The sequence below is a fragment of the Myotis lucifugus genome, unplaced genomic scaffold (genome assembly GCF_000147115.1).
Source record: "Myotis lucifugus unplaced genomic scaffold, Myoluc2.0 scaffold_2, whole genome shotgun sequence".
NCBI classification, from domain to species: Eukaryota; Metazoa; Chordata; class Mammalia; order Chiroptera; family Vespertilionidae; genus Myotis; species Myotis lucifugus.
In genome coordinates, this window is record NW_005871050.1 from 20,042,794 (window position 1) to 20,070,722 (window position 27,929).

Genomic DNA, 27,929 nt, shown 5'->3' on the forward strand with positions numbered 1-27,929 from the left:
AAAAACTTTAAAAATAGTTGAAAAATGTCTTACATATTAAGGGAATGTTCATCATCCTAGGCTGTGATGTTTCAACCAATTGTCAATAATATGTTCTCACTGTAAAAAACTATGAATGATGTAATATGTTTTCATTATCTTCTGTAAGGAAACTGGGACATAGGACTTTCTAATTTGGTTTCTTTCATTCTTGACAAGTTTAACAAATTTATCTCCTATAAGGATGTAAACAAGTTATCACCTATAAGTAGTAACATATTCAAATAAGACAAAATCATTCTACTTGATCTATTAACAATATATTACAACATAAATTTTTAAATTTGATTGAAGCCATTTCCTCACTCATAGTTTGTTCCATGTTCTATTTGAAATTACAGCTAGATTTCAGAGAGTACAATGAACTACTCTTAATTTTCTAAAATAGTAGAAATTAGATGGGTCATATTTTTCTTCCAAATATAACCTAAGGAAGAGATTATATGGGGAAGGAAGTACTTAAAGATTCTGGTTTCTATTTTCTAGATTTATCACTTACTGTACACAGGGTCCTTATTTTTCTGTCTTATTTTACTATTTGTAAATAAAGGACATAACTACTATGTTCACATAGAAAAAGTTAGCCATTAATACCTAAAGTTTTTAGACATATTTGGATCAAAAGTATTAAACTATATTCACATGTGATATATACAGTCCATTTATTCCATATATGTATACCATTTCTAATTAAGTGAGGCCTTCAATTTTAATACTTTCTTTTAAATATACTGATTTATTTTCCCCAGCTTTATGGGGAATAAAAGATTGTATAACAAGAAAATATAAACAAGTAATATTATAAAACTTGTACAATAGAAAATATAACTATTTTCTAAATAACCTGCTCAAATTAAAGCCTTCAATATATTATGGTAATATGTACAAAAATTTTATTGTGAAATAGAGACAGCTATGTGTGTGTTAATACAGATAGATCATCTAAAAAGAAATATAATAGGTACATTGCTAAACATTTTTATATTACATTCCTGCTTAAATGGGAAAAAATAGCTGTTATACTATTATGAACATAATATATACATTTTATTCAATTGACATACAAATAAATAAAAATTTTCTCTAAAATAATCACATTACACAAGCACATATTTTTTAAAATTAGAAGTTATTCTGGTTTTCCACTGCCACTGACAGTAGGTATTTCATGGTCAATCTCTTTCTTAGGATCCACCATGTCTTTATATCTCTCCCCACGGTGTTGTTCCAGGTATGGACCCCAGTTAGGAGCTGGTCTGCAGCAGCTTACAATACGCTGAAATGAGGGAGGAAAAAGCTGTCTTAGAACTTAAGTGCTACAATCTGTAAATAAATATCAAAGTACTTTTTTTAGAATGTTAAATTTCTTTGCCCTAGCCTCAGGGTGACTGTTTGGTGGGGATCTAAACCAGTGTATACCTGAAAAGTTTCAAGAACCAAAGAAAGGGAGTTCCAGGGTAAAACATTTAATCTAGATTCATTCTTGAATGGGCTTAGATATTTATTTTAAATCCAACTACTGAGCCCAACTGGCGTGGCTCAGTGGTTGAGTGTCAACCTATGTACCAGGAGGTTATGTTTGATCCCCAGTGGGAGGCGTGCAGGAGGCAGCCAATCAATTATTCTCTCTCATCATTGATGTTTCTCTCTCTCTCTCACTCTCTCTCTCTTCCTCTCTGAAATAATATATATATATATTAAATCTGACTACTGAGCCTACCTTATTATTGCCCTATGCCCTAATGATGTGTCATAATCAACTCCATCCCCCTAGGCCTCCAAGGAAGAGGGGTGACTCAGGACCTAGTTTGGATTCAAGATAATTTACCAGGCTTTCCCCAGTATAAACATTCTATTAGGATATATATTATAAACAGAGTGGGTTTGTTTGTTTTTCAGACCAGGTTTTACAAGTGAAGATTATAGATATAACACAAAAAAAGGTCATTTGCTTTGCTTTTGCATCATTTTCAGGAAAACTTAGTACAAGTGTAGACATGATAACTTATGTGCTAAGCACTCTAATGGCACCTGAGGCTACAGCAACAAACAAGACAAGACTTCTTCTTAACGGACCTTATAGTCTAGTATAAGGAGACACACAAATATATGTATAGTGTAATACAATGCTATGCACATAGTAATGGATGTTTGTCTCAGATACAGAAGTAGCCTAATGGAAAGAGTGATTAATTTGATCTCATGGTCATAAGCTCATATTACCAACATATTGGTAAGTTAATCTTTAGTTTGATCATAGTGCTTTAAATGAAGTACAAATAATGTTAATTTTAATTGAATTTATTGGGGTGACATTGGTTAATAAAATTATATAGCTTTCAGGGGTACAGTTCTATAATACATCACCTATATGTAAACTAATAAAATAGAAACATTCTTATAGATATAGAGAAAAGACTGGCAGCTGTCAGAGGGAGGGGGTGGGGGTACTGGGTGAAAAGGGTGAAGAAATTAAGCAAACCCTCCCCCACCCCCAAGAAAAAAACAACTCATAGATAACAGTATGGTGATTACCAGAAGTAAAGGAGCTGGGGAAAGGTAAGAAAGGGTAAAAGGAAAAAAAAAAAAAGAAAGGGTAAAAGGGGGACAAACGGTGATGGAAGGACACTTGATTTGGGGTGGTGAACAAATAATGTACTTACTTGAATGATGTTTCCTTTAGCTTGAATTATTTTTATAATAGCCATAATTGGAATCCAAATAATGCAGAAAATAATCAAACACCAGCCTAAAGCAACTCCCCAGTCCGGGTATGGAATTTCGCCATAAGTAGGTCTATTAAATTTCACCAGTGACCAGATAAAAATTGTCTGTGAAAGTTAACATATGAAAGGACAATGCTAAAGATCAGACTTTATTGCACTAATGATTCCAATTGCACTAATTATTAGCAATTTTATTCCATTCTTTAGAAATAATTTATCAAAAGAAATTACAATGAAAATACATTAAAGCAACTAAGATAATCAGATAACTAGCCATAAGATAACAATACTAAGTGGACCAATCTAAATGACTTATATTTGGCTTTGAATAGATTAAAATTAGCACCTCCGCATATTTATAAAAAATACAAATACTTGTCCAACATGTATTTCAATAAAATACTTTACCATAAAATATAGCAGACTGTAAGTAAAATAATATCTGAGATATTCTGTTAACAAACTTATAACTTTTATTTATAATAGCATGGTTTTATTTTAAACCATCAGCTAGCGAGCATATCAATTAATTTAATGAGAATGTAAAATACACTTTAGTGAACATGCTTTGCTCCTTGCTTAGCAATTATTTCTATTATTTCTCACTGCACAGAGCATCCCTTACTCCACACCCAAGCTCACACACATTCACTTACTAGTATTACATATATATTTACCAAAGTACATATCACTTCCAGCCTCTTGAGAAAAAAACAAGCTCAATGTGTGTTTGGTAAAACAGTGAAATCTGAATTTTAAAGCTGAAACACGTTAAGGCCACGTTTTTTAAAAAATGTCTTTAAAAAACATGTTGCAGCATTAAAACTAATTGTGTATTTAGAAATCTGTAAAACAAAACCAAAAATCACCTAGTAGTTCCTCTAAATTTAGTTTAAATGTATTTAGAATACAAGAATCTTTATAAAATAGATATTCAAATCTCATTCTACAATTTAATAGATTAAGTTAATTACAGAAATTTAAATATATTTTACACTTACCATAATTTTACATAGCTAAAAGAGAATAAATGAGGGATAGTGGAGTCTAATATGCATAACTTTATATAAATGGCTTATGATGTATGTCATTTAATATTTAATACCTTTGCATTTATAAATAAACTCAGTTGTCACCCTGACCGGTGACACAGTTGGTTGGAGCATCATCCCATACACCAAAAGGTTGTGGGTTTGATTCCCAGTTAGGGCACATACCAAGGTTTCCGGTTTGACCCAGGTCAGGGTGTGTACAAGAGGCAACCAATCCATGTTTCTCTTTCACATCAATTTTTCCCTCTCTTTCTCTCTCTCCCTTCCTCTTCTCCAAAATCAATAAAAACATATCCTTGGGTGAGGATTAAAATGATAGATAGATAGATAGATAGATAGATAGATAGATAGATAGATAATAGAAGATAGATGATAGATAAATTCAGTTGTCAAATTTATGTAATCAAAGTTGGCTGGCTAAAAGACTAATTAGGTCTTCTAAATTTATAAGGATTTTATTTTATTATGGAGACTTGTCAAAAAGGCCAAACAATATTTAGTAGCACTGTCAAAGTCATTTAGCAAAAAATATGGGGCATACAAATATTTTAATTCAATACATCTAGTCTTAAACTGCTCACAATTTAAAACTGACCTTATAATGTTAAACACACACACACACACACACACACACACACAACTTAATTCCCTCTAAAAACAAACATGATACTTCAGATGTGAAGCAAATTCTAGATCAAGTTATTTAATGGCCTTTTGTAGGAAAACCTTTGAAGCATGGAGGCAATAAGAACCAGAACACATCCTCTATGAAGCTTTGTAACCACCACACATCCACTGTTATCTCTAGTCAATAGTAATTTCCATCTCATTATGTGTTATTTTGGCATTCAGCCTTTACTGCCCTGAACTGTTATTTAAAGACTAGAGGCCTGGTGCACAAAATTTGTGCATGGGGGTGGGGGGGGGTGTCCCTCAGCCCAGCCTGCACCCTCTCCAATTCGGGATCCTTCAGGGGATGTCTGACTGCCAGTTTAGGCCCAATACCTGCAGTCAGACATCCCTCTTGCAATCCAGGACAGTTGGCTCCTAACCACTCACCTGCCTGATGCCCCTAACTGCTCCCCGGCCAGCCTGATTGCCCCCTAACTGCCCTCCCCTGCTGGCCTGATCGCCCCCTAACTGACCTCCCCTGCCAGCCTGATCATCCCTAACCGCCTCTGCCTCAGTTCCTGCCACCATGGCTTTGTCTGGAAGGATGTCCGGAAAATGTCCAGTCTAATTAGCATATTACCCTTTTATTAGTATAGATTGTATGTCTATATGTCTTGTCTTCCAGAAGACATAATTTTGCTTTCCTTCAGCTCCTAAATAGCAACTGTTGAATTTGTTAACATAAACTGTTGCCTCTATTGACACAGGTGAGTTTCTTTTAGTAATTTCATATACTAAGTACCTCCCATAAAGAGAAAAAAATATGCATTGGAATCTTTGTTGATTCTTAGCAATTAGTATATTTAGAGTATGGGTTATATGCATATTTGTATTTTTCTGTACCTAGCATATTTATTATAGAATGAAAAAATGAATGATTTATTTTTATTTGTCCTACTGGTAATTCTTAAATATGTTGGAATTTTAAGTCTATAGGAGCCTGTCTATTTTCTCAAATAGTAAATGTTTAAACCTATGGGCTCAAAAATAATACTGCAAAGACATTTTAATTTAGGCAACTTGGAGGCACCAGTCATAAAGCAAAAGTTGAAAAATCATTAATTTATGACATTTGTTTGCCTTTTTGTCTTCAATGTGAGTTATTTTTCAATTTTATCTCAGAGATGTTTAAATATATATTATTTATACTAAATTCATGGAATATTAATACTTACAATCAAAAGAACAGGCGTAATGACAAACCAGCAAGCTCTCCACCATAGCCAGAATATCCACCTTTTTGCTCCAATCATCATTTCTATATCTTCAATGAATCTGTTCCCTCCTAACAAAACAACCAACAGAGTGCATTCAGTCCTTGCTCATATGTTCCTCCATTAATCATTGTGGCCTCAAGTTTTGTCTGAACATTTTCCTATACTACAGCAATGAAGGATACACATTTACATTTTATTTATACTATATTTTACCAGTTATATTATACTTTACTATTATAATACACACAATGGAAAAGAATAAAACTAAATTACTTTAGTAGAAAGAGTAATTCTAAGAGTTACCACTTACCGTAAATCCAGATGACTCCTATTAATTCCAGTATAGCTGCAATCATAATGCCCCATCCAGCACAGAAGTAGTCAATCAGATTAACCCAGTAAATTCCAGCCTACCAAAAAATTAATTACTTATAAGTATAGTTTTAATTATTTTTATGATTTATTAAGCATTCAAATTGAATTATTAATTTTATTTTAGCATATGCTCCTTGATTTCACCTCTGCCAAAAATGTGAAAAGGAATGTTTTCAAACGTGAACACAAATATGGATTTAAATCTCAAAAATGATCTTTTTTTCTGTATGAAGTAACTTGGAAAAAAGCATTTAGAATAGTTAATTATTAAAATGATATGTGTATTCTGTAATAGTGGCCAATAAATATAGTGTATGTTTAAAGTCTCTAACTTTATTGTAATTGGGGAAATTGTTCATTAGTGAGCTTCCTGCCCCTCTGCAAAATATACTTATTGAAATTGTGCTATAATGGCAAACAGTCTGAACTAAAATTCAGAAAACCTTGATCCAAGTCAGACTTGGACTTGTCATTAAACATTCTCTTAAACTGTGGCTTTCTCATTGAGATTATAAAGTATGTTCCAAGTAATATTTTGTCTATGGAAATAAATACTATAATATACCTGAGTTACACAGACGAGACCAAGGAGAAACAAAACCATGCAGCAACCCAAAGTTATGGGAATTCTCATTGTTGCCATCACTTTGGGAAATAAATCTTGAATTGTTGTTGTAATTGTTTCTTCAGAAGAGGGAAAAATGGCATGTTATATGTCAACTCATTTGTCAATAAGTTTAATCACAGAATTCAACTTCTATTAATGAAATTTACAAATATATATTGAGAAAATAGTCTAGCCTTAATCGTAGCTTTTAAAAACCCTTAAGATCCTTTCAATTGGCAGTCACCACTTGTCGGTTCTGATAAAAATCAAAGGCAGCTCGATTTGCCATTTTTAGTCTGTTTTATAAAGTTTTTCATTGGTAGCAACTTTAAGGTAACAGGTCCCTGGGGGCTGAAGTAGTTTGAAAGAGTTATAGGGAAGGAAGAAGTCTAATACAACTTTTAAAAAAGGTGAGTATTCGAATAAATAACATGGATACAGAAAGGCCTTCCAGGTTAAGAAATAAATGTATTCCCATAAGCCACCAAACCCAATCATTGATTATTTTATACAAATAATTACAATAATCTAAAAATCTTATAGAAGATTTTGAACTTCATATCAGTATATTAAGAAATTAAAACCAACCTTTAAAAAAGAAAAAAAGAAAGTGTTCATGAAACAGGGTACTGGCTAAAAGTAGAAGGGTGTTTGAGTGAAAGGATTAAGAAATATATTTGAAATATTTGAGGGCTTTGAAAGTCAATTAGAGGAGGCTGGACTTTGCCCCATAAACAGTAAACTATTAAAATGTTTTATGTAAGAAGATGATATAATAAAGACTGTTTCAGAATTTTTTGGTGTATACCTAAGGAAAATTTTTATGAATACATAGAGCCATGTGCAAGAATAGCCATTGCAGTAGTTTGTGTAAGTTTTAAAAACTGGAAATAATCCAGTTGCCTGTCACAATGGCAACAAATTGTGAATTAGCTAGACCTATATGTCTATGTATCAACATTTTTTAATATCTGAAGCAAATATGATAACATATTAATGTTTGTTCCTTTGGGGTGTTTGATTCATGAATACTTTTTATTTTTTAATTTAAGTTAAAAAATTTTCAGAAAGATTTTTCTGAGAGTAAAACCTAGGGGAGCAACAAGGGTTAAGAAAAAGATAATTTTAAGTAGAAGAAACATGAGTACAATATAAAAGAGATAGGCTAACAGTGGGAGTCTTACTTACCAATGGAAGCAAACTGAGAGTCGAGACCCAAAGTCAAAAGCATGAAGAAAAATAATATAGACCAGAATGGTCCACCTGGGAGTTGGGCTAGAGCTTCTGGATAAGCAACAAATGCCAAATCAAAACCTAAGAAAAATGCATGACATTTTAATTTAAATTAGTTGCCAAAAAAATTCCCATATTTGTACATTTTCAAAATAAAGTACTAGAAAAATCTCATTCTAATTTGGTAACACAATCCATGAACTATGTTTTTAGCAACTATTTCACTTTCACTTTTAAAAATATTTGACTTGGTTACGATGTGAATCCATGATGTGAATTAAGCTAGAGAGGTCAATTTTAGAAATGGTACATTTCTCACATAAGAAATCTTAATTATTTCATTGATTTTGACTCTATTTTTTTTAAGATTGATGAAGAATAATATCTTTCTTAAACTCCAGAAACCTAAATTATCTTACCCTAGAAATTCTAAAAGAATCATTAACGAAATGATGTTCAGGTTGGACACAGCTGGGCAAAGTCACTTGGGTTTCTATCTATATGATATTAATGTGTGTTTAAAATTCAGATCAATACTGTAGACACACACACACATATATATCATCGCTTTTATATATATGCATACACACAAATAAAGATAATGTATGTAAAGTGCTTATCATGATTTCTGATACTTATAATTGTGCAGGAAGTAATTCATATTAAAAACTAAACAAAATTCAGAAAAAAAATCTTAAATTGTTCCCTGGTATAGTCTTATTTTCTCAAATCATCTAAGAATTACTTCATCCTTAAAATAACCAAAGTATATAAGATGAAATAAGAAATGCAATACCCTAAATCTTGAGTGCTTTAAGTAAATTTCTCTAAAATATATTAGTATTGCTTAAATGAACTACATTGAGTTAATAAAAATTAATAATATATAGCATTCCATACCTGATTTTACAACTTGAGATACTTCCTGTCCAGAGATGTGAGCCATGTGTCCCAATATAGAAAAAATAGCAAATCCAGCAAACACACTAGTGAGGCAGTTTGTCAAACATACCACAATGGCATCTGAGAAGCAGTTATTTTTGAACTTATTGTAAGATGATAGAGTAGCTAAGCCACCCCAAGCCACTGAAAGGGAATAAAATATCTGTGTGGCAGCATCTTTCCAAATCTATGAGAAAATAAGTTGATATTTTAAAACACACACTCTTAATTTTCATTTGCATAAAATATTTTATATATACAAATGAACAAATATAATGAAATAAACACCCAAGTACCCACTACTCAGCTTAAGGAATAAAATGTTATCAGTCTTTTGAAGACCCAGTTTCCCCCTTCTTAATCCTATCACCTCCAGTGGTAACTGCTATCCTGACTTTTGTGTTTATCATTTTCTTGTTTTTCTTTGTATATTTACTACATAAATATGTAAACTTAAACACAATGGCATTTAGCTTTGCATGTTTTTGAGTTTATAGAAAAGTTTTCTTAATACATATTAACTTATACAACTTCCCTTTTCAGTCAGTATTGTATGAAATTTATCCCTTATCAATTTGAACCATAAGGTATTTCAATTTTATAAGTCAAAAATGACAGAATATAAGCAAATTCATATGGTTCAGTTATATATATATATTGAACATTTTTTACTGCTGTACTTCCCCACTGTGTATGCCACACTTTATCCTTTATCCTGTTGATGGACATTCAGTTTCTTCAGTATTTTGCTATTAGAAACAATGTAACTGTGAATATTCTTGTGTGTGTCCTCATACCTAGTTGTGGCACTGTAATGTCATAGGGTATATGAATCTTCCCCTTTCCTAAATATTGCCAAATTGTCCTTCAAAGTTGTTGCACCACTTTGCACTTCCAGTAGCTGGTTATGAGAGTTCCCATTTCTGCACATTTTTTATAACATTGGTCAGAATTTTTAATACAGTCTAATCTAGTGACTATGAAGTGAGAGTTGATTACCCTAATGACATATGTTTTGGCATGTTTTTATGTGTTCTACTCCATAGTTGTTGTTTTTTCTGTGAAATTCCTGTTCATGTCTTTTGCTATTTTTGTGTGGCTTATTTACCTTATTGGATCTCTATGAATATATAATGTAATTTGGATTCTAACCTTTGTCTATATATATGTTAAATTTTTTTCTGACACTTTGTGGTTTATTTTTTTCACCTCTTAACATTGTGTTCTTAAATGAAACAAAGATTTTGTTGTTCTTTTAATGTAGCTAAGGTTGTTCATCCTTGCCTGTTTGTATTGTCCTTGGTTTCTCTGACTTAAAAAATAATCCTTAAAAATAATAATCCTTAACCCAAGGTCATAAAGATACTATGCTATACTTTCTTCTAAAAGATTTAAAGTTTTGCTTATATTGTTAGGTTTCAGTTCACATGAAATTTATATTGTGCATATTAAATTGGAAATCCCAATTCATTTTTCTCCAAATGACATATCAATGTTCCAAAGATATTATCAATTATATCAATTGGATATCAATTATACAATTGAATAGTTCATCCTTTTCCCCACTGATTTTCATTGACACCTCTGCCACATATCAAGTTCCATATATTCATTAATATTTCTGAGATTACTATTATTTTCCACTGGTCTGTATGTCTATATCTATGTTAACACTGTACTATTTTAATACCTATAGCATTATAATATTGTTTCATATCTGGTAAGACAAGTGTGCCTCACTTCCTCAGAAACACCTTGTTTTGTTTTTTGTTTTGCCTTTTCCTCTTTCACATAAATTTAAAATCAGTTTTCAAGTTCCACCAAAAAGACAGCTGTGCTGGAAATGTATTGGAATTCTTACATATCAATTTGGAAACAATAAAAACATAATTCTTAACAAGGATAGTTCTAGGCAATTTTTGAACAATGATGATGCATTGAGGCAGCCCTTAGATCATTCTCTCATTCCATGTGTTTTGTTGTTGTTGTTGTTACTCCTCACCTGAGGCTATTTTTCATTGAGAGAGAGAGTGGAATGGGAGGGCGGGAGAGAGGAGAGAGACAGAGAGAGAGACATCAATGTGAGAGAGACACATCAATTGGTTGCCTCCTGCACATGCCCCAACCAGGGCCAGTTATCGAGCCTGCAACCAAGGTAAATGCCCTTGACTGGTATCAAACCCAGGACTCCTCAATCTGCAGGCCAATGCTCTATTCACTGAGCACACTGGCCAGGGCCCTCATTCCATGTTTTGATTAGAGCCTCATGTTGCTGGTCTCATCACTTTAAGTAGCATCCCCATTCTTCATCTAATCCTACCCATTTATTATTTCACAATTACCCCTCCTATGTATTTGCTAAAGGACAGTAATTAATCTTAGAAACTAATCTAGATAAATCCATTTAACAATGAAATTCTGCACCTATAACATTACCCCAAAGGAAAAAAATCTAATTGTGCAGATTTCAAATAATAGAGTCGGCATATACAGGGTGCCCCCAAAAATGTTACCCATTTTTAACCGATTATTAATTCCAATGGGTTAAATCTGAAAAGAAAGAAACATCAATTGAGCTATCAGCTGTTAAAGTGTGTATACATTTTTGGAACACCCTGTACTTGGGCAAAATTAATTTTTAGTTCATCTGAAAACAGGACTCATCAGTGAAAGCAGGCAATATAACAGGATGAGTAGGAGTTCTAGCTCCGGAGTCAAAAAGAATGAAGTTTATATCCAATAACTCCCACTCTGTTTGACTTCAAAGTATTTAACATCTTTAAACCTGTTCTTTCACCTATAAAATGGAAATGGCAAAAGTAACAACTTTAATGTATCCTAGGAATGATGTGAGGTACATGCAAAGCAATTAGCAGATGCTCAATAGTAGCTATTGTTGTTATTATGAAAAAAATCATAAATTGATACTTGTTTATGGAAGTTAAAAACAATAATTGTCTCCCTGAAATGTATATAATCTATTTTCAATTACAATAGAAATAAAGTTTTTAGGCAGTAAAATAAATATTACCAGGTCTTCAGAATACAGCTTGATGTTAGATTATTATTGCACTATAATTGCTTTATAATGTCAGGAAGCCAGTAGGAAATATATGAATAGATAGAACATGGTTATTTTACTTAGATATAATAAAAATATGTTATGAATAAAGTACTCTCTTTTTTCTTAGGCAGTTGTATATATTAAAAGATAAATAACATGCTTATGTTGGTCTCAGCTTCTTTTAGTTGATATTATGTTTTCATATGTGAATTAGGGGGAGCTGGAAATGGTATGGCAGGTGTGAGTCATAATGTTTACCTAAGGTTGGAAAGAACACTGAAGCAAAATCCCAAACATAGCTGTAATACCCATGCCTACCAATCTCATAGCTATACAGGTCATTGCTTTAGGGATTAGGAAATCTTAATTCAAGATGCAGAAACTGGCTGTCTAAACTTAACTAAATCTGAATCTTTCTGGGTCTCAATATTATCACTGTAAAATGAGTTAGTAAAATAATCACTGAAGACCCCCCTAGCTATATACTTGTATGGTTCTCTACTCTTCTAGAAATCTCAATAGAGATCACATAATCAGTGATAAGGAAAAATATATACTTATGATCCCATGCTCTGTGGCCAGAGAGAAATTTTAAAAATCTAAGAAAAAATTCTAATTGCCAGCAAACCCCAACAAAAAGAAGTGGAGGTAGTACAGTGGGGAGGTGGGAGGATTAAATTTTATGTTTCACAAAGAGCATTAGGTTTAGTTCTGATCTTATAAAGCCGCCAGAGGGGAGGGCAGAGGGGCAGACTGGATTAGCCAAAGAACATATATGCATAACTCATTGACACAGAGGACAGTGTGGTGAATGCCAGAGGGAAAGGGGGGCTGGGGATTAGGTGTAGAAGAGCAAAGGGTGGGGGGAAATGAGGATATCTGTAACAGTGTCAACAATAAAAATAAAGAAAAATAAAGTTAATTCAGACACAGAAACACAGACCAATATAAAATATTCGTAGAATATTTTCAGGAAAGTTTCAAGGAACTGTAAAGCCCAGGTGATCTGAGTCTTGTAAAAGCCACTTAAAGAGCCGAAACCGGTTTGGCTCAGTGGATAGAGCGTCGGCCTGCGGACTGAAAGGTCCCAGGTTCGATTCCGGTCAAGGGCACGTACCTGGGTTGCAGGCACATCCCCAGTAGGAGATGTGCAGGAGGCAGCTGATCGATGTTTCTAACTCTCTATCTCTCTCCCTTCTTCTCTGTAAAAAATCAATAAAATATATTAAAAAAAAAATAAAAATATATATTTAAAAAAAAAAAAGCCACTTAAAGAATAGGGAAAGGACTTTCCAACTATGATCAAAGTTATGATGTTGAAAGAAAATGAATGTTCCACTTCTTAGGGAAAATGTTGTATCTATAATAACATACAGGGATTGGCAAAAGTAGGTTTACAGTTGTTTGTATGAAAAAAGACATGCAGGTTATGATTGTTACAATGGATTTATGATCTCTGTTTTGAGTACTTACAACTGTAAACCTACTTTTGTCTGCCCTTGTAGTATAATATAATAACAATAATTTAAATAAGTGTGTGGTCATATTTATATAGCACTTTACCATTCCAAAAATGCATTAACAGTTTATCTTGTTTAATAACCTAATATAGAGAAGAATAACCTAATATAGAGAAGATAATGGATCTAATCCATATTTTTGTTTTTATTCATCATGAAATATGGTCTTTGAGTTGGGACGAGATTAACAAACAATGTTAAAAGATGAGAGGCCTAAAATAAACAAAGAAATCAACAGATGGTCTGTGAACACATCAAAGCATGTTAATTTCCAAGATTAAAATCACAAAACCTCATAGGTCTAAACCAAGTTAGGGCTCTTGTGGTTGATTATGGAGTGAAAATTATCTGGGCACAAGAAAGGTAAGCAAAGACCAGAGATAGACACGGCAATTTTCAAAAAGATAAAAGATGGATTTCCATGAATAAAAACAAATTTATTCCATGAATAAATTTGACATGCTTACCAGAAAATTTCTATAGCAAATAATTAAATATCCAAATTGTAAGTACAGGCATACCTCGGAGATATTGCAGGTTCTGTTGAAGACTACCACAATAAAGCAAATAACACAATAAAGTGAATATTGCAATAAAGTGAGTCAAATGAATTTTTGGTTTCCCAGTTCATATAGGCATTATGTTTACACTATACTGTAGTCTATTAAATGTGCAATGGAATTATATCTAAAAAACAATGTACATACCTTAACGTAAAATATTTCACTGCTGAAAAGCATCCCAGGCAAAGGGAATAAATGTGCAAAGGTTCAGAGGCAGGAACAATTTTGGTATGTGTGAGGAAGAGAAAGGAGGCCTCTCTGGCAAAAATGAGCAAGAGGACATTGGAGAGGTGGGCAGGCCCTGGTTATGCAGAACTTTATAGACCATCACAAGGACTCTGGATTTTGTGCTCAGAGCCATGGTAAATCACTGAAGAGTGACTTATAAAATATAGACCATACTATTGTAAGATAATCATAATAGGACTATGAGAACCCTTTGTATGATCTACTTGATCTTTCTGAAAAATCTAAAACTGTTCTAAAAAAATAAAGCCTGCTAATAAAAAACATGAAACTGGAGGGGGGGAAATTAAAAAATACTTTGTTGCTAAAAAATGCTAACCATCATCTGAGCCTTTAGTGATTAGTAATTTTTTTGCTGGTGGAGGGTCTTCCCTCAATGTTCATGGCTGCTGACTGACCAGGGTGGTGGCGGCTGAAGGTTGGGGTGTCTGTGGCAATTTTTTAAAATAAGACAATGAAGTTTGCAGCGTGGATTGACTCTTCCTTTCATGAACAATTTCTCTGTAGCATGTGATGCTGTTTGATGCCATTTTACCCACAGTAGAACTTCCTTCAAAAGGGGAGCCAATCCTCCCAAACCCTGCTGCTGCGTTATCAACTAAGTTAATGTAATATTCTATATCCTGTGTTGTCATTTCAACAACCTTCACCACATATTCACCAGGTGTAGGTTCCATCTCAAGAAACTGATTTCTTTGCTTATTCATAAGAAGCAATTCCTCATCTGGTAAAGTTTTATCAGAAGATTGCAGCAATTCAGTCAGTCTTCAGGATCCACTTCTAATTCTAGTTCTCTTGATATTTCTACCACAGCTGCAGTTACTCCCTCCACTGTAATCTTGATCCCCTCAAAATAATCCATGATAATTGGTATTAATCCCTGTTAATATTGACATATATTTTTAATGTTGATATTTTGGCTTCCTCATGAATAACAAATGTTCTTAATGGTATTTAGAATGGTGAATCTTTTCCAGAAGGTTTTCCATTGATTTTGCTCAGATCCATCAGAGGTATCACTACCTACCTATGGCAGCTATAGCCTTACCATGTGTATTTCTTAAATAATAAGACTTGAAAATAAAAATCACTCCTTGATTTTTTAGCTGCAAAATGGATGTTGGGTTAGCAGGCATGAAAACAACATTAGGCTCATTGTACAACTCCAGCAGAGCTCTTGGGTGGCCACGTGCATTGTCAATAAGCAGTAATATTTTGAAAGGAATCTTTTTTCTGAATAGTAGGTCTCAACGGTGGGTTAAAATATTCAATAAACCATGTTGTAAACAGATGTGCTATCCTCCAGGCTTTGTTGTTACATTTATGGAGCAGAGGCAGAGTAGATTTGGCATCACTCTTAAGGGCCCTAGGGTTTTGGGAATGCTAAATGAGCATTGGCTTCAACTTCAAGTCACCAGACCATCCTCTGAAGCTCTGAAGCCAGGCATTGGCTTCTCCTCTCTAGCTATGAAAGTCCTAGTTGGCATCTTCTTCCAATAGAAGACTGTTCCATCTACATTGAAAATCGTTTCGTGTAACCACCTTTACTATCTTAGCTAGATCTTCTGGATAACTTGCTGAAGCTTCCACATGAGCACTTGCTGCTTTACCACCTTTCACTTTTATGTGATGAAGATGGCTTCTTTCCTTCAATCTCATGAACCAACCTCTGCTGGCTTGAAATTTTTCTTCTGCAGCTTCCTTACCTCTCTCAGCCTTCATAGACTTGAAGAGAGTTAGGGCTTCCCTCGGGATTAGGCTTTGGCTTAATGGAATGTGGTGGATGTTTTGATCTTCTATTCAGACTACTAACATTTTCTCCATATCAGCAACAAGGCTGTTTTTATTTCTTATCATTTGTGCCCCACCGAAGTAGAACTTTTAATTTCCTTCAAGAACTTTTTATTTTTTTAATTTATCTTTATTGTTGAAAGTATTACACATGTCCCCTTTTGTTCCACCATTCACAACTTGACTGATGCATGAGGCCTAGCTTTCAGTGTATCTTGGTTTTCAACATGCCTTCCACATTAAGCTTAATCATTTCTAGCTTCTGATTTGAAGTGATAGATGTGCAACTCTTCCTTTCACTTGAACACTTAGAAGCCATTGTGGGGTTATCAATCAACCTGATATAAATACTGCTATGTCTCAGAGAATAAGAAGACCCAAGAAGAGGGAGAGAGACAGGGGAACGGCTGGTGGGTGGAACAGTCAGAACACATGATACCCCGAAATATTTATAATAGTAACATGAAGCATAACTGATCGCAGATCACCAGAACAAATATATTAATAATTTAAAAGTTCGAAGTATTGCAAGAATTACCAAAATGTGACCGACACATGAAGAGAGCAAATGCTGTTGGAAAAACTGTGCCAATAGACTTGCTCAACACGGGGTAGCCACAAACCTTCAATTTGTAAAAAACAACAACATTAACTGGGAAGTGCAATCAAGTGAAGTGCAATAAAACGAGGTATGACTGTATTTAGAAAATAGCAATTACTGGAAATAAGCATGGTTGCACAAAGAACATCATAGCAAACTAAGACAAATATCCATTTGGGAAAACACTACTAGATTTGACTAAAAAAGTGAAAGCATTTCACTTTTATCAATACAAGCTTAGTGTATAGACTACACTTATTTTTAATGTTCCTTACAGTCAAAATTATAAAAGTATTTCTGTACCTGTGATACAGACAGCCATTATCTGGAGGTGGACCAAAGTTAAAATAGGGTTACCCAATTCATATTCATGGCACATGTTTGTGTTTCTGGTAACAGTAACAATTTTGTTTATAGAATGATTCATCCATTTCAATTTTGTGTTTTAACTTGATAATCCATTCGGCAAAATGTGATTTTACTTTTTTTGGATATTAACTTTTGAAGAAAGTTAAAATATATATTAGTCTATTAAACTTTCAACTGTAATCTTAAAATCTCCTATGAGTTTATCCAATAAGTCACATGGTTGTAGTCATCAATTTGTAGGTATTCATGCATGAAATATTATTTGTCAGATTAATAAGCTCCAAATCTTTGTGGTCAAATAGAATCAGTTATATGAATAAAAGGACTTTTAGAATCCTATTGCTAAAATGATTATCTCGCTTCCAATAAGAGAGCATTAGTGTAATATAAATAGCTAAGTCAGACATCCTATTGGACAGAAACACTAATAAGTTTAACTGTATATCTTTTGCAAGCTACTACATTATGATACTCTTTATCTGTAACCAAAGATTTTTGGTATTTGCTTTTAAGGTTTACCTTCTCCGATAATTTGAAATTCAAATTGTCTTACCTCAGCTTCCATAAGTTTTGTAAAGTTTGACTGTGCTCCTATGTAATATGAAATGCCTTTTGACGCACCCTCCAGAGTTGCACCTCGTATTAGCAGGATGAGTAGGACAACATATGGGAAAAGAGCTGTAAAATATACCACCTATCAAGAAAAACAATAGAAAGTTAATGTCATTTCCAAAGTGTGCAATTAAAACATTAGTTTGGAAAGTTTCCACTGACTCTGTGATATTCACAATATTTTTGTGATCTAACAGCTTGTCTCATCGCAACTTAACATTAACTGAATGTGCTAGATATTATACCAGGAATGCAAAGATAGTATCCAGTTATTCCTGTCCTCCACTTTTTAAGGAAATTTCACTGTAGTAGTTACAAACACATAAACATCCATTTTTCTGGATGCTATACAACTTCTCACAGAGAAATTTCATGTTGTTCTCTGAAATTGCCATGATGCTTTCTGAAAGTTTAAAAAATAAAACAAGGAAGGGGAAAATATAATGTTTTTCAGAAAGGGATTCTTTGCTGAGAGAGTTCTGAGTCAATTTTAGCAAACTTTAAGAGAATAATTATATAGTTGGTTTTTTACCTCCTCCAATTAGGGGAATCCTGACATAATTACCCTGTAGAACAAGGATCACTTTTGAAACTAAACATTGCAATGTATAAGATGCTTATTTATATAATAGGACAGAAAACTTAAAAATATACTTGCAAGCCTCAGAATTCTATATCAGCTAGGAGGGTTTAAGTTTTGAGTAACTACACAACTCTAGTATTAGCTTGTGCTTGCTTTGCTTTATTTTTAACAATAGTAGTGATATTATACATTTTTTAGAACTGGAATGCCTACTTTGAAAGGTTTTCACATATTTGAATGTTCCCATTATAGAAAAGACATGCATTTGATAATGCTCATCAATGAACTACAATGATATTGGAAAACAGCTCCGTCACTAATGCATTTTCCAAATTACCTTTCCAGAAGACTTGATTCCTTTAAATAGTGCTGCACCAACTATGAGCCAAGCCAGAAGAAGACAAAGTGCTAAATACCACACAATTTTTCCAGTCTCATCCATTCCACTTGAGCGTTGGAGTGCCACTTTGCTGAAAACACATAAGCCCTTTTATGAACACAGAATCACCTGTCTTAATACACTGACTTTTGTCATACATTTTATCCAGTGGGAAGCTTCAGGAGTATTTGATTAACACATCAATGTCATGTGAACCTTTTATGGACATTGGAGGGGCAAAAATAGTTCAATGAAAAGCCAGGCTCTGGCTTAGGTTTAAGTGAAACCAATCCAAAGTTCCAAACCCTGGAATAAAAGATTTACTGATTCCTTTAGCTATGATTTTGCCCTAATATTTCAAAGCTCCTTTTATGCAAAAAAATTAACCTTACATTAGATTATTTCATTTTACTTACTACGATATTTGTCTTAAGTTAAAATAACAAATATATCATTTAAAATTGCATTAAATGTTTTCTTATTTATTGTACTTATATTTATCATCAAATCTAAATGGCCTCACTATTTATAACTTTTTCAAAGGCTCTCTATCAAATTCTATGATTTCCACTAGGGACATGAATGGATCTAAGATTTTAATTCTTAGCTTGATCATTGGGAACATTTTAAGATCCAAATTTTAAAAGGGTCACAAAAGAGCATTAATATATAGATGGGGAAGAACTCATTACAGCAATAGTCAAAGAAGTTAGGTCAGGGTAAAGGATAGGTGTACATTAAAGAAAATAAAGAGAGAGCATTTCAAATTAATAAAAGTAAATATAACTCAAAATATCTCTTTCTATCATATAGTGACCATTATTAGCAAAATGGATAATAAAGAATCGCAGCCTAAAATAGAAATTTTATCCATAAATGACTTATCACACAACTGTTTATCATTAAAACTTGCTAATTATAGTCTAAAATTTGAATAGTTTTATTCAAATAAAGTCCCTAATTTATAGTTAATAGTGCTAAATAAATCATTACTGACAATGTGTTTCCATTTACATACGTAATTTATAAACGATAATTTTTCGACTATGAGCTAAATTTGCATGTTACTACTGCTCACACAAGATAAGTAAACATCTGAATCAAATGGAGTAGAATTTGTTCCGCTTCCCTTTTTTCTACTTATATGAGTTAAGAAAAGAGCCGATTAAAATTTTATTGTTATTTATAAAAAGAAATTTTAGTAACATCTGTTTAAGAAGTGGATCATCTAGGGTACTTACTTCCAATATTGTTCACTGGGAAGCTGCCCTGGTCGATAAACTTCAGTTCCGTTGTCGCAGGTAAGATTGTTGAAGTCTACCCAGCTTTTATTCACATGGATGAGTGTCTGCATTTGTATAGTCACATTGCAGTGAGTTACTGAAAATTATAAAAAGAATGCACATACAAACACGTACTTAGTTTTAAAAGAGCACTTTCCTGGAAAACAAGTTTTAATGGTAAAATATTTAAAGTACAGTCTAAATTGTTACTTGGTGAAGGTAGGGTAAAAATCATACAAATGGAATAAGACATGCACATTCTGCATCTTAAATCTCCTCAACTACTAAGCTGGGAGTGAGTATGAAAATATTTGCCCTTTTAAACTATGATTATATTTCTAGTCATAAAAGCTATAAAGTTAACAATAATTTCAGTTGGGATTTAGTGCTCTAAGGGACTCTTAGTATGTGGATTTATTTAACCTATATAGAAAATTACACCTTTAAGTTAAGAAGTATTGTCTTTACCACTTCACCCTCTGATATACAAAGGCAGATCCCAGTGGTAATAGTCTGCAATATCAATGCTACATTATTCCAAAGATTAGCAACATGTGGCATGAGCAATACTGACTGTCTCTTGAAACACACTACAATGACCATGGATAGTGCTTTTCTCTCTTTATCACTTTCCCATTAACTTTTTTCTCTCCTGCCCATGGCTAAGGCCTGCAAGAACTCTTCTAGTAGCCGTTTAGCCTTACTGGCTATCCTCAGAAATTAACACTGCATTCATCAATTTTCAGGTTATACATGCTCTATTCTGTTGTTATCAGTAACCCATGGCTCACTTAAAACTTACCCTAAATTGGTTAGAAAATAATCTAACCCTTTAAGCTTCTTAGAAAATATGAAAGAATGAAGCAGAGTTAACAATATTTTTAAAAATAAACAAATGAATTTTACCGATAGGTGATCTGCTACAGTTTTCATCTGCCCAATAAGAACAATTTTTCCATGGTAGTTCACTTCGAAAAGAAGCAAACATGTAGTAAATACTATAGGCAATTATGACATTGTAATAGATGGTCACAGAAACGGATACCAAGACCATTGTAATTCCCACACCTGAAAAAGAGAACAATTAAAGTTTTTTTAAAAAAAGTGAAGTATCTTTTGCTGGTTCATAAAAAGCTGCATCTCAATTTCCACAAAATCTATTTTAAAATGAGAAGGCTGTTTCAAATAACTTTTTCTTTTGGGGTGGGTAGGGAGGCAGTACTATTGTCTGAATAGTTTTCTTCTCAAATTTCAAATTATTTTGATGATTAGCTTTCTGAGGCAGTTTTTAGTTGGTTAGGAAATAGTTCTAAGATCAGGGCAGAAGACTGTACTAATCCATTAAATTCAGAGAAGGAAAAATACATGTCCATTACTCTTACTTATGAAGTCTGTAAAGTCTTGTCAGAGTGGGTACTATTCTTAAAAATAATTAAGAAAGAAAAGAAAAACAAGTCAAAGCTCAAATTCTATTGACTCACTAACCAATACTTACATCTTCATCCATAAACCAACATTTTGACAAGTAAAAGATAAAGCCTATGAGTTAATGTCCTGAAAGGATAGTGTACACCATTTCTACAGTACATGTGAAGAAAATTCAATGACTCAGTAACAATCTGAATTTAAACTTCTGAAGTTTTTTTAACTCAATAGTTTCAAAATGTTTAGTATACTAAATGTAACTCCTATGCTAAAACTAGTTTTTGAGGTAGCTTCCTTAATATTCCAGCAAAATATACTGTTCACATCACTATAAATTTATTTTTGATGTTGCATTGAGGCTTTTACAAATAGTTTTCAGCTGCTAGCACATACCAAAATGAGATATAGCTACAGATAGAAAGGCTGTTTTATGTTTAATAACAATCAAGGCATTAAAGAAAAACTTTACCACCCCTAGCTGGTTTGGCTCAGTGGATAGAGTGTCAGCCTGCGGACTGAAGGGTCCCAGGTTCGATTCCTGCCAAGGGCACATTCCCGGGTTGTGGACTCGATCCTCCCCCAGTAGGGGGCGTGCAGGAGGCAGCCAATCAATGATTCTCTCTCATTGATGTTTCTATCTCTCCCTCTCCCTGCCTCTCTGAAATCAATAAAAATATATTTTAAAAAAACTTTACCAGTGTTTTATTCTATTAAGAGCATCCAAGAAAAAAAAATTGTGACCTTTCAACTTTTCTGAGTTAGGCATTGTAAAAGATATGCAAAAGCAAGAAGGCAAAGACCACCTGAAGTAGAAAAATGCCAGAGCCACGAAATGAATGCACAGCAGGACCATGTGCCAAGAGAATTGAAAGGGTGAAAAATAGGAAAAGAATGACACCCTTACAACCCTCTCTAGTCCTTTCTTACCCCTTCCATATCTGCAGCCTGAGACAAACAGAAATAAAAATTAACATTTGATTTTTAAATTCTACAGTGTCAATATGCAGAAAAATGTATGGGTCTTTGTCTTTAACCTGTCCAAATTTTAAACAGTTTTATTTCTCAGAGTGAGGACAGCTATATTCATGAATAGACCAACAATTATAATAGGAAACACATTTTAATACCAACCTTGAAACAATGGAAGAATATTCCAAACTGAAACTGGGCCTAAGCTAGCAAATTGTCCCAGTGAACACTCTAGGAAGAACAATGGTAAACCAGCCAATGCTAGCATAATCGCATAAGGTATCAAGAAGGCACCTAGAAAATGCAAAAAAGAAACAAAGCACTATTATATCCCAAAATTTTGATGGCAATTAATAACCAGCATAACATTTTGAAAGCATTCTGATACAGTGAGTCAGATTTCTGAGTTTAGGCCCCAAATTTACTACTTTCTGGGAAAAAGTCCTCGATTCTCTAAACCTTGGATTCCTCATCTATGAAATGAGGATGCTAGTACAGTAAGTCCTCACTTAACATCCTCGATAGGTTCTGCAACTTTAAGTGAAATGGCATTAATAAAACCAATTTTAATAAAACTAATTAATAGAACCAAGAGGTAAGTTCCTAGAGCAACTCATCAATATTATAACAAAACTATGTTGAACGAAACGACATTATTTGAGGACTGGCTGTATCAGTAATGTGGTTGTTGTGCTTATTAAAAACAATAGCCCATAAGAAGCAATCCAGAGGAGTTGAATGATCATTATGTTTTAGAGCCAGACCGAATGAGGTGTATATCCTGGTTCCACCATTCACTAGTTATGTGGCCTGGGGCAATTTACCTAACTTCTGAATCTTATGTTCTTCATAAATGGGAAGAATTATGTGTAACAACTCATCAGTGTATGGTGAGGGTTTAATTGCAGAGCCTATGAGAAAACACTTGGCAAAATGGCAGGCGCATAGCATATGTTCCAAGTTAGTTTCCCTCTTTTCTCTTTTAAAAATAAATGGCCTATTTTTAAGAAATAGGGTGCAAATGTTAAATGTGGTTCAGAGTGGAAGTCATTGCAGTTAAGGTCATTAGTCTTCAAACAGTTATAAGGGCCTTCATTCAATTTAATAAGAAATTTATTGTTTTGTTAGAAAAGCCTGAACTTTTGAGATGCATTCAGAGTTAGCTTTTAATTTTATGAGGACTAATCTTACATGTAGATTATCCAGGCCCCTTTTGATTTTTTAAAAAATATCTTTTATTATTTTACTTTTTTTCTGCCTACTTTTGGGGCATAATATTGCTCATTAGAAGTTTTATCATATTGTGGGTAGAAACAGGGACATAACACTAAACTCATTGATCAAGTATTCTAGAAGTCTAAACAAATTTAATAAGAAAATGTGAGAATCAGTGTATAAAAATGGGCTTTTGGATTATGTACATTTTATTTACCATGTTACATTTTTTCCTCATATATTTTTCATATTATGATACTGTAACATCATACCTGAGAATTACATTTTGAAACCCTCAAAATATATTTTACTAAAAATAATGAGACAATAAACTACTTGTTATTTACAAGTCACTAGTCACTAGAACATATGGACAAATATGCTTTTACAGATGTTGCAATAAACATACCATCATTATTATGACTAATAGTTTAAGTCCTGCCAATGATATTTAAGAAGAAAATGTAATACAAAATATCCCTGTTTAAATACAACAGTAATCAAAGGCTTACTAGCCCAGTGTGAATAGTTTTTTTAGAGGGAGAAAAGGGATTATTTTCCCCAGTGTTATATATAGCTTTTCACCCATTATATTTTTCATTATTAATAACAAACATATTGGTAAAGTAATACAGTACAGTAGTACACAGTGGTAACACTGCTGGCCTAGACTCTAAGGAAGTATAGTACTTCTTTTTCATAAACTGCTAAAAAGAATTTATAGATTAAAATGATTCCAGGTTTTAGCATATTTTTAATTCAACTGAGCATATTTTTTAATTTCTTTATTGATTAAGTTATTACTTATGTGTCCTGACCATATTTTTTAAATCGGCTTTGTAATATTTGACAAATTTGAATTTTATGTTCATCTTCTACCCTTGGGCAAAAAGAGAAAGAAGCAATTCAGAGAGTCTAGATCATCTATTACCCAAATGATGTGATCTTTAAAAACTGAGAGTTCATATAATGTCTTAATTCTTAGAGAAAATGGTAGATGAGATAATGGCATCCAATAAATGATACTATTTTATTTTGGCTATGTTTAAAAACTCTATTAAACCTAGTTTCATATAGTTCCTGAAAATTTATGGCAACTACTTGGTCTGTGTATGATGTCAAATCACAGGGAAATTCATATTCTAAAACTAAATACAATAAGCATAACCAATGGACATAAGACACTGGGGGGTAGGGGAGGCCAGGGGATTGTCAAGGGCGGGGGGGAAAAAGGACACATATGTAATACCCTTTGTAATACTTTAAGCAATAAAAAAAAACACTAAATACAAGAGGCTGGAAAGGAGCTTGAATGTTTCTCTTCACTACACTGGACCTTAGGATATAGACACCAAAAAGATGGTGATTTCTGACCCATTTTCCAGCTCAAACGTATACCAAACCCATGACTAAATGACATAGGCTCTACCTAGGGGAATTTTTTGCCACACCACACTTAAAGTTTTTAATAAACAGAACTTCTTTCTTAAGTCTCTGAAGGTCGGTGTGAATCTTTTCATGCAACCAATTAACAAGGAATATAAGATTGAAATATCACCACAAAATATCCTATTGTACCAAGAAAAATAATTACAGTGGCACAGTTTCAGTTGTATCCAATTATGAAATATAAGGGCATGGCACCTCTATACTTCTAAAAGAACCTGTAATTACAAGTGAGTAAAATATGGTGTAAGTGAAAAGTTATTTCAACATTACTAGAGAATTACGCAACTCATTTTGTATCCCTTTGTGTGTTATCTCAGAATTATTTTTTCTTGTTGTTCTAATTGAGTCTTCCTTAGTAATTTCTGAGGTATAAACAGTATTATTTTGCAGAAATTAAACACCTCGTCTTGAACTAAATTCTATTGCATTTTAAAAGGATCTTCTACATAATCAATTCAATTAGGGATACATGTAACTGAATATTGCAGCTTCAAATACTAAACCTTTAATTATTTTTTAATCAACTGCTCCCACACCTAAATTTCCAAAACGCACACAAACAATTTACTTAAACTTCTTATTAGAACTAGAAATCACTGTCTTTTGCTAACACTAAAGTCTGAACAGATTATCACAGGAATGTATAAATTAAGAATAGTAAGTCACAGTTGGAGATTATACAAGATCTCAAATCCAAAACACAGAAGTTGTAAATATACAACTTTTATCATGTTTAGATGTGAGGATTTTGTGAAGCTACCTTCCTAACAAGCTAGCAATTTACAGTCTAATAATAAATACAGTATGCTTGTTTCCTATTCTCCCACTAACCCAAAACATCATATACCTTTCCTCAGTTCTTAAAATATCCTTAGAGGCCTTACAGCACTCCACTTAAAGCTGGATGAGAAAGATGTGGGGGCAAGGGGAAATACCTCCGCCATTGTTGTAGGTCAAATATGGGAATCTCCACACATTCCCCAATCCAACTGCATATCCAACCATAGATAGAAGATAATCCGATTTATTGGACCAGTTGCCACGTACTTGATTCTCATCATTTTCATCAACATGGAAATTCTCAGATGACGCTGTCACTTTCTGGAGAAGGGAAAATATCAACAGCTTGTCTTTCTACTATTAAAAATTCCACAGAAGCATAATTTCACTAATCGAGACAGAGAGAGAGAGCCTGAAAACCGTAGAACCTGAGCTAAGGGGAATGCTATCCAAGGTTGAAGACATTTCTGCTAATGACTGCTTTTACTTTACATTTACCTCTTGAAGTGGAAAAGCTCTGCAGGCAGATATTTGAACTACTTCTTCAGGTGAGATCATCCAAATTTTGGTGGAAAGGTTACATGTGGCGTGCAGTATGAAGGGTAAATAAAGGTGGACAAATAAGTTTGCAAATGGAAAAGTCTTAAAGATGAACTAGGTAAAACTCAATACTCTTGAGATTGTAGAAGATTTTTGAGAAAGATCACCTATAGCTTCCACTAAAAAAAAGAGAGAAAGAAGAAAGAAAGAAAGAAAGAAAGAAAGAAAGAAAGAAAGAAAGAAAGAAAGAAAGAAAGAAAGAAAGAAAGAATAGAAGGAATGAAAGAAGAAATAAACTCCTTTTCTCATAGGCTGATAGTTTGGGATGTGGGGAAGTTTAACTTAACCCCTATCTTGGAGAGTAAAATCAGTGCTTTTCTGAAAGCCATAGGATAATATTCAGAGACAATTTCTCCTGTCCCACCAGGTGGAGCAGCTCTCTCTCCACTTCAGAGGAGAGGAGTTGTCTCCCAACCTGTTAGCTGCTCTGGGCTATGGAGGGTTCCTCGGTCAGATAAGAACGGAGTATTTTCTCCAGCATATGGACACAGTCTGGAGAGAAACAGAAAACAGGGTTTTCTGGGCACACTCAAGGCAGAGGATGAGGTGCCCCTGTCTTCTAGCTCCTGGAGTAAGAGCTGTTTTATTTTTCCTCTACTCTCTGAAGACATCTCAGGCACACTGGACGGCAGTTGAAAGAAATGTGGAGAAGTAATAAGCACAGAAAGCAAAAACTGAGACTTGCCTCCCCTTAAAATTTTCCTTCCCAGGCCCTCCGTACCTCTGCAGCTCCCAGAACCCTACCTCTTTCCCTCTGCACTTGAAGAAGCTGGGGCACTTCAAGTTGTCCATTGTTCACTCACTCCCTCTGCTCGAGCTCCGCCTCGTCTCACAGTCCTGCTGAGCTGGACTGGTGGCAGGTGCACACTCCCAGTTGTTACCTGTCAGAGTGAGCTACCTTGTCCAGGGGTGGGACCATTTATGAAGGGAAGCTATCTCCTCCCCTCTCCGGAGCGACCTGTCGTGTCAATTACTGGAAGAGACCAACGTGTTTTTCCCCAGGTAAGCTAGCATGTAGCAATCCCCTGCCCAGCCCCAGGAAAAGGGCTGGGCTGTGAGAGAGCAGAGCAGCCCCAGCGAGAGGACTGACAGCCTTTGACTCAGAGCCCAGCAGGTGCCTTCGCAATCTCACCTGCTTTCCCAGGTTCCCAGCTTCCCCCTAGCCTCCTGTTTTACTCTAGTCTCTGTCCTGGGACCAAGTGCTGATCTCCACTGGTCTGTGGGGCCCATTCTGTTCCCCAAGATTTTCATGAATAGACCATACTACCCTCGGCCCTGGGGTTTCCCAAAAATTTGCCCTCACTAGAAAGCACTTGATCCCCTGAGGCAAACGCTGCTCCCAGAAGAAAAGTTCCTGAGTTAGGAACCTTGAAAAGCAGCCAATTTAGATACTATTACTCAGCTGGCTCTGACTGAAAAGAGCAAATTTGAGCCTATGTCTCAGGCACCTTTCTCAGCCTTCAGGAGGCATTGCCCTTTACAGGGATTGCTTTGTGTAGTACTTCAAAGACGTCAAACAAAAACAAATTATTGAGCAGTTTTATGGGAAATTCTAACCCTAACAAAAGACTCCCCTTTGTAAGAAAAGTAAGGCCTAGAAAGTAAACTAGAAGGAAG

The 27,929-nt window shown here is 34.1% G+C and overlaps 1 protein-coding gene across 3 annotated transcripts; it reads right to left on the bottom strand.

Moving 5' to 3' along the window:
* Nucleotides 1-909: 909 nt before the first annotated feature.
* Nucleotides 910-27,275, bottom strand: SLC6A14 (solute carrier family 6 member 14). 3 transcript variants are annotated; one of them, XM_006082199.3, is made up of 14 exons: nt 27,057-27,274; nt 25,868-26,033; nt 22,431-22,562; nt 20,781-20,942; nt 19,833-19,971; nt 18,550-18,682; nt 17,571-17,711; nt 8,822-9,050; nt 7,877-8,002; nt 6,647-6,765; nt 6,017-6,116; nt 5,665-5,774; nt 2,703-2,870; nt 910-1,315 (listed from the first exon to the last, which is right to left on the bottom strand). In XM_006082199.3, exons 1-14 carry the CDS (start codon nt 27,102-27,104, stop codon nt 1,169-1,171), a joined length of 1,920 nt encoding a protein of 639 aa, XP_006082261.1. In that variant the 5' UTR covers nt 27,105-27,274; the 3' UTR covers nt 910-1,168. The 3 variants fall into 3 exon arrangements, with proteins under 3 accessions (XP_006082261.1, XP_014314662.1, XP_014314658.1); XM_014459176.2 differs by lacking the exon at nt 2,703-2,870 and having other exon boundaries at nt 27,057-27,275; XM_014459172.2 differs by lacking the exon at nt 7,877-8,002.
* Nucleotides 27,276-27,929: the final 654 nt, after the last annotated feature.

What these genes read in the sequence shown, in the direction of transcription:
- SLC6A14 (XM_006082199.3), bottom strand. Translation starts at nt 27,104, where the DNA reads ATGGACAACTTGAAGTGCCCCAGCTTCTTCAAGTGCAGAGGGAAAGAG. An exon ending in GACCTACAACAATGGCGGAG is followed by an intron (nt 22,563 to 25,867) that starts GTATTTCCCCTT and finishes TGCATTTTCTAG; the next exon opens with GTGCCTTCTTGATACCTTAT. An exon ending in AGGAGTCATCTGGATTTACG is followed by an intron (nt 5,775 to 6,016) that starts GTAAGTGGTAAC and finishes TTGTTTTGTTAG; the next exon opens with GAGGGAACAGATTCATTGAA.